Here is a 7,295-nt window from a genome sequence, read left to right as displayed (position 1 = left end):
ATTTTGGATGACTTTGTTGAAATTTATGTATTCTCTGATACGCTGGAACTGGTATCACCTGATCAACAGTCGTAGCGCTACGATCGCATTGTGGGAAGATTTTGTCAAAATCGTTGTTTACATATGAATATGACAATGCATCGCTAGACTATAATACGGGGATCAATGCATAAAGTATCTACAAATGTGATCTGATTGTCATAACGTCATCAATATCATAGGAAAAATCAACTGGCCAGCGTGAACACAATGTTAGTGAGCTACATGCGCTCTGGAGTCAACTATACACACAGGTTCTGATATGGGAATAAGTTCATTGCTTATGTATAATTCATAAACAACGCAGTAACACAGGGTAACATGACAGTGTGACCCTGACAAGCATATGATGTACGTACTTCCAGCGAGGTTCAGACATTTGCAAAATTTGTATTTCGTTTTCACAAATTCGATCAATGGTTGAAATATTCTAGCGTCAAGTAGGCTAAATGGAAAGCATTCTGGCCTCGGGTAGGTTAAATGGAAAGCATTCTGGCCTCAGGTAGGTTAAATGGAAAGCATTCTGGCCTCAAGTAGGCTAAATTGAAAGCATTCTGGCCTCAAGTAGGTTAAATGGAAAGCATTCTGGCCTCAAGTAGGCTAAATTGAAAGCATTCTGGCCTCAAGTAGGTTAAATGGAAAGCATTCTGGCCTCAAGTAGGTTAAATGGAAAGCATTCTGGCCTCAAGTAGGTTAAATGGAAAGCATTCTGGCCTCAAGTAGGTTAAATGGAAAGCGTTCTGGCCTCAAGTAGGCTAAATTGAAAGCATTCTGGCCTCAAGTAGGTTAAATGGAAAGCATTCTGGCCTCAGGTAGGTTCAATGGAAAGCATTCTGGCCTCAGGTAGGTTAAATGGAAAGCATTCTGGCCTCAAGTAGGCTAAATTGAAAGCATTCTGGCCTCAAGTAGGTTAAATGGAAAGCATTCTGGCCTCAAGTAGGCTAAATGGAAAGCATTCTGGCCTCAAGTAGGCTAAATTGAAAGCATTCTGGGCATTTTATCCGCGTGAAGAAATCGAACAATGCTTTGTTAGTCCTTCGTCCCTTATTTCAAGTACAATAGTAAGGTCTATGTTATAGAAAAACATGTAGCAAAGAAGCTGATGTACTTTATCAGCTGACTGACTACACAATGCCAGGTGTATGGAAACTGCCTGGGGTTCTCGAGAACCCACGCACATATAATAGAAGACACATTTTATGACAATACAAAAGGTGGATTATACATAACACGGTTGCTGTAGTGAGGTATCGTCAACACAAATGACAAGAATTCTGGCCTTGCACTTGAAAAGCGAGTCTCTATCTCACCGTTTGAGTGTTTGTTTTCACATACGACGAAACCCCTTCATCCGGACCGTACGTTTCCCATTGAGTCCGGATCAACAGGTGCCCGGTTAACCAATCGTAGTTACATGGTTCCTTCATATTTCAAGATCTTCCCAAATGTTGTCGTTGAGGGGGCGTTCACATAACCAGTTTCCGGACTAACGAGGTTTCACTGTAGCCTGTACTAAGCTGTAGCGTTTACTGGCATGACTAGTAACTCAGTGACGAGTCAAAATGTTCAATGCTTTTGGGGTAGGTTTTCACCGAGGAGTAGGAACTCGTCAAGGTTCCTGGCAGAGAGTATGGCCTCTCGAACATAAAGTCTGGATCCACCTTGTATCCGTTCTGCATGGAAGTTGTTTGTTTGGAGACATCATATTTCAGTCTAGCGACCATATGTATTTTTGGAATGAAAATGACCGTGAGCATGAGAGTTGCGCACGCCATGATCCCTGCGCTGATCACTGGCTCTATGAGCGTCACGTCCAGGACCATGAGCACCACTGTCCACCCCACCCACACAAACACGCACAACCAACTGCTCGTTAAGAGGAGACGTGCTTCGCCCATGTTTTTTTGTTCTTTGCGCACCCCTATTCCATATATGGAGCTGAGCACGAGCACGAACATGACGTACACCAAATACACAAGGAACTCGCTCCGCTGGAATGCGCATGCGTAGAATGTCTGAGATCCGGTGGATTTTTCTGTGACGAAAGGCGCTTTTAAAACCCAGTACTGAACCCCAATCGCAATTTGGACACTTGTGACGAAAAATACGGATAAGAACTGGTTCAGATTGGACACCTCCCCACCTAAACCAATCAGCTTATAGTCCCGGATGGAGGTCATTTTAACAAGGACGGTAGCAAAGCACAAACAATATGTAAAACCTGGCGCGAAAAACCGTAGGCCACAGACTGTATTGGAGGGAGTGAACACAAACGGTAGAACAGCCAAGTAGAGGATGAGAACCCCGATGAGGAGGAGGAGACCCAGTCCGACGTAACGCTTGGCTAGTGCGCCTGCGCAGACTTTGTAGATGACGTAGAAGATGAGGATGAGGGTGACGAAGGCTCCTGCTGCTGATATGGTGACGATGATTGTGGCCCACAGCTCCCCGTTAAATCTTCCCGAGGTTTCGTAGAAAACTGCGTCTGCCGGTGTGATGTTGCGGTTGGAGGTGACGTTGTTGAGGCAGATGCATTTACTGTGACAATGAGCAACGTTGGCAGAGGATTGTCCGTCGATGTAGTAGAGTTTGCTGGCGTCCAGAAGGAGCTGACCACTCCGCCATTCTCCAACCTGAAACAGGACACAACAGTGAACAATTATTGGTGCTGAGACCTTTTTAGTAATGACCTTCTTAAGAAATGCATGCGTGTCTAATATGGACATTGTTTGTGTACAACACATGCTAGACCATCATAACATAACTTCAGTATTTGACATTTTCTATTCCTGTAAGGAATATGAAAAACATAGCAAATTCGTTACTATTGGCGTAGGAATACATAACGTACACTACTACATTTTAATATTATAAAGTGAACCCCGGTGACCCGGAATCGGTAACGTTCCAGGTTAACATAAGTACTGATTGTATTTATCTGTGGGAGTGTGTTCTGGAATCTTATTGGTTCAAAAACGTTGTTATTGAGATTTGATCTCGGAAATCTTTCCAGACTTTTCACCGCGTATGAATACTTCATGTGTATCGTCTTCTCACTCTCCTTCCCAGAGTTCCTTGCGGTTAATCCAGTACTTCCGCCACAGGCACGAGAGAGACATAACAATTCTTACACAGTCCTTTCAACAAATTACGCTGTTTTTCATCTTTTTGATGTTTGAAAAGTGTACACATTTAGGTACACGTCATGAAATGATTAAATTTAATTGAGAAAATATGATGAAACGTACAAAAAACATTTCCATTCGCGCATTTATCCTTTGTTTATATTGGTTGAGCTAGCGATAAAGATATAATGTCTTGCACGTCAGTGTTGCAGGTAGCATATCTATGCTATTATGCCAAACAAAACGTAAATCGCAAGGACCAGGGGCGGTATTCACAAAGCTTCTTAGTATTATCTTAAGCCTTAAGAATTCTTAAATCCACAATGAAATCTTTGTTTCCCTAACAACCAGCTTAAAGTTTAAGTAATTTCTTAAGTCATATTCACATAGGTTCTCAGTGCTTAGTTCTCAGTGCTTAGTTCTTCAGGAGCTTACCTTACTCCTTAGGAATGTTGTTAAGACCTCCAATATGGCTGCCATATGTATTCCACAAATCACATCTAGACGAGATGTACTTCAAATATTTTCTGATAATGAACTAATAAAAATATACTGGTGGAACAAAAGTGGTATTGAATATGTGACTGGTTTAATATCTGATAAAATATTAAACTTAAGTCAATATCTTAGAAAATTCTTAGAATCTTTGTGAATACCACCCCAGCTTTCACCAGGCCAGTCTTCCTTGATTTCACCATAAACGCGTTTGTTTACAAACATGTATCTTGACGGTATGCCATTCCAGCATAACGTCATATCATTCCAAAGTGACGCCATGTTTGTCTGTCTGTTCTGGTGAGAGAATGCTATAATGCCACAATGAATGCATTTGAAACCTTATGTGCGTTCAGGTTTGCGGTTTTTTAAAAGTAATACAATGTTAGAATTTCCGGGCGTCGAATATTCAACAACACCGCAATTCTGAAAACACAAATAGTTTATCTCCTACACAACGAATCGTGGGTATGGCGTACTGCCCATTTGTTTGTTTGTTGTTGTTGTTGTTGTTGTTGTTGTTACTGAACGCCGCACTCAGCAATATTCCAGCTATATGACGGCGACTCGAAATAAGCGAGTCTGAAAATCCAGCGATCGATATAGCGAGTATCGATGCACGTACGATGACGCGCAATCAACCAAGTAACCGAGCCTGATCACCCGATCCAAATGGTCGACTCTTACGACCAGCATGGGTTGCTGGGGATCTATTGAAACCTGGCATCTCAGCGGGGGTTCATTAGTCATCCTATGACAGTAATCGTCCGGAATATAGGGTGTCTGGATTAACAGGGTTCCATTGTGTTGTAAGGTAAATAAGCCCAAATCTTGTCTTGCACACAGGCGAAGCCCAGCATTTCTATGTTGTTATTTGTTGTTTAACGCCACACTCAGCAATATTCCAGCTATATGAGGGCGGTCTGTAAATAATCGAGTCTGGACCAGACAATCCAGTGATTGACATCATGAGCATCGATCCACGCAATTGGGATACGATGACATGCATCAACCAGGTCAGCGAGCCTGACCATCCGATCCAGTTAGTCGCCTCTTACGACAAGCATAGTTTCTACCCTGTCCTCTACATACCTTCACTCTTCCCCGGGGGTGCACGCTGAGGAGGCTGTACGATGACACCAACTTCCCAGATTCCGCAAACTTGACAATTTCGTCCTCAAACTCAAATGCCACGGCTTTAGCCGAAGCTGGGACTCGTCCAACACCCTCATCAGCGAAGCGCCGACAGAACCCCTTCTTCTGGTCACATAACGTCACGTACTGATTGTGCACCGCGTGCAGTATGACGTCAACACCGAGTATGATCCTCGTGGCAAGCTGGGAAGGTATCGGTCTCTCATCGGAGGATGTCGAGCAGGGTTGCAGAAACGGAGATGTGTCGGTGAGAGAACATCTGCTCTTGTCCTCCCAGTACTGTTGCCACCAAGCTGAAGCGTTCTGTCTTACCATCATATTGGAGTAGAAGTCGGCGAAGGCGGGACTCTGTTTCCCGTTTCTGTCCAAGAGGAGTGTGCCTGTGGGGACGTTCAGATCACTAAGGACTGACCAGTCTGCAGCCGATGTGCTTATGAGCCATGTACGTGGAACTCTCTTTATACTGCCTTCCTGGAACAGGCGCACAGTGTCTTCTTTCGATGCCATCACTACTATGGGGACAAATCCAGTTAGGGTAAGCTGGCTTGTTGCGTATTGTAATGAGCTGAGGATTGTTCCATTAAACCGTACAAGTTTAGAGACACAGATTGACTTCGCGGCGGTTTGAGATAAAAGAAGGTCTGACTTCAATCTGAAAACGTCCTTGTCAGAAATGATTAATACTACCTGAGTCCAGTTAAGGAAGGTTAATGTTTGCACAATGGCTGATACCTCGCTTCTGGCTTCGTAGTCAATGGTTAAGTAAGACTTGGTGTTGGTGCTACTTTGTCCCCAATCTGATACAGTGGCAACGGCTAACTTATCGACTGCGGACACACACTGCTCCAACTGTTGCACATCACCCTGGCTGCCGTGGAGAAGGTAGCCGAGAGTCTGGGAAGGATGTGGAGGAGCATCAGCGTTGGTGTTGAACGTTGTTGTGCACGTCTCAAAATTCACAACCTTCTGAACTGCGGTGTTTGCATCTGAACAGGAGTCTATCACCAGACCCCCAACTTTCACATTGGGCAGGAGATACGGGTAGCGCCTGGGGAAGGTCTCAACTGCAAACATGAACGCTTCAACCACTTGTTCGGATTCAACTGATGTGGACAGCCCCCCACACTGCAGGCCTCCTTTGTCGCTGTTCCTGAGGGGGAGGACTCCCGCTACTATGACATCCCCAGGTAGATACAGAGATCTGTTTGTAGGAGAAGGTTCCCCCTGACAGCGTTGACATCTTGGACACCATCCTTCACATTCGCTCGTGTGAGGAAGAACTGCTGTTCCGTCCAAGATGAGTTTGGCGTCACCGTCTGTTCCAACTGTGCCGATCTGAAACGATACACCATTTTATCATCCACAACTGGCTCCCACAGGAGATATCGCTTGGGTGAGATCAAGCGATTTATTACCTGCACGTGAAGAGATCACCCGTTTAATAAATATATAGCTGTATTACACATTGTGTAATACCAAAACGAGTGCTTATGTACTCTAGGAACACGTTTCACGAACAAATATTGAAAGCTCTCAACATCCCTTGGCTTATTCAACGACATTGCGTGTGGAGATGATGGATCACTGAGAGGACTTATGCACACTCGATGACCCCAGCATCCGTGTTGCTAGGCTGACGTCACATGGCATTGTTTCGCGGATGGATCTTGCAACAAAAGTTACGTCATCGGGTATTGTGACGTGATTGTAAACTTTGAGGTGCAAGGCCCCGGACAGTCGTTAGTCTAAGTTAACGTATGTGAGTTGCGATAACCTTAGCACTACGATAATTTTGTGGAACGGACTCCTGAATTCTAAAGATGGGCCGTTGTATGGTATTAAATTCATACGTTTTAACTTTTGGCGTGTTTGAAATATTATTCTGTTAAACTCACTTGGATTATGCCGTGGATCGTGTAGGTGTCAGCCTATTCACACACAACAGTATAATTCTAAAAACGTTATTTATGGCAAGTAATACATAAAATACTAAACTCGCTCCCGTGTAAAACCAATTTTATGAAACTCGGGAATAATTGTGGTATCTGACTCGCTTTCGCTCGTCTGATACAAGAACTATTCACTCGTTTCATAAAATTGGTATTACACGGGGGCGAGTTAAGTATTCTATGTATCTACACTGTAGATATTTCTGCAATGAAATTGCCACTCTCCTACCCAGAGTTCCATGCGGCCGGCAGCCAGCTAGCATAGTACCTCTGCCACAGGCCAGCGCCATGTGACGATTCGTCACATCTTTCACAGTCCATTCAAGATATTGCATATGCTTTTCATCCGTTTCATGTTTGACAAGTCTACACATTATCATAAACAAATGGCAAAGAATGGTTAACTTTCATTGAGAAAGTATGCAAATACGTAAAAATCTACTTGTTTTTTGCGTAGTTATCCTATGTTTACATTGGTTGTACGGCTCCACGCGCTGTCATCGAAGCCCAACGGAGAGCTAGCGACACGGTC

At 43.9% G+C, this 7,295-nt stretch overlaps 1 protein-coding gene across 3 annotated transcripts in view; it reads right to left on the bottom strand.

Annotated features, from left to right (window-relative positions):
- Positions 1 to 505: 505 nt before the first annotated feature.
- Positions 506 to 7,295, bottom strand: part of LOC124121790 — a 52,476-nt gene continuing 45,686 nt past the window's right edge. For all 3 annotated transcript variants that reach the window (XM_046484872.2, XM_046484863.2, XM_046484879.2), the window contains exons 7-8: positions 4,752 to 6,149; positions 506 to 2,672 (exon numbers count right to left, since the gene is read on the bottom strand). In XM_046484872.2, coding sequence (XP_046340828.2) covers positions 1,578 to 2,672; positions 4,752 to 6,149 — 2,493 coding nt within the window. In that variant the 3' untranslated portion in view covers positions 506 to 1,577. The remainder of the gene's footprint in view (positions 2,673 to 4,751; positions 6,150 to 7,295) is intronic.

The sequence above is a fragment of the Haliotis rufescens genome, unplaced genomic scaffold (genome assembly GCF_023055435.1).
Source record: "Haliotis rufescens isolate VD_foot unplaced genomic scaffold, xgHalRufe1.0.p SCAF_16, whole genome shotgun sequence".
In the NCBI taxonomy this organism is placed as follows: domain Eukaryota; kingdom Metazoa; phylum Mollusca; class Gastropoda; order Lepetellida; family Haliotidae; genus Haliotis; species Haliotis rufescens.
This window is presented reverse-complemented; position numbering and strand designations above follow the sequence as displayed.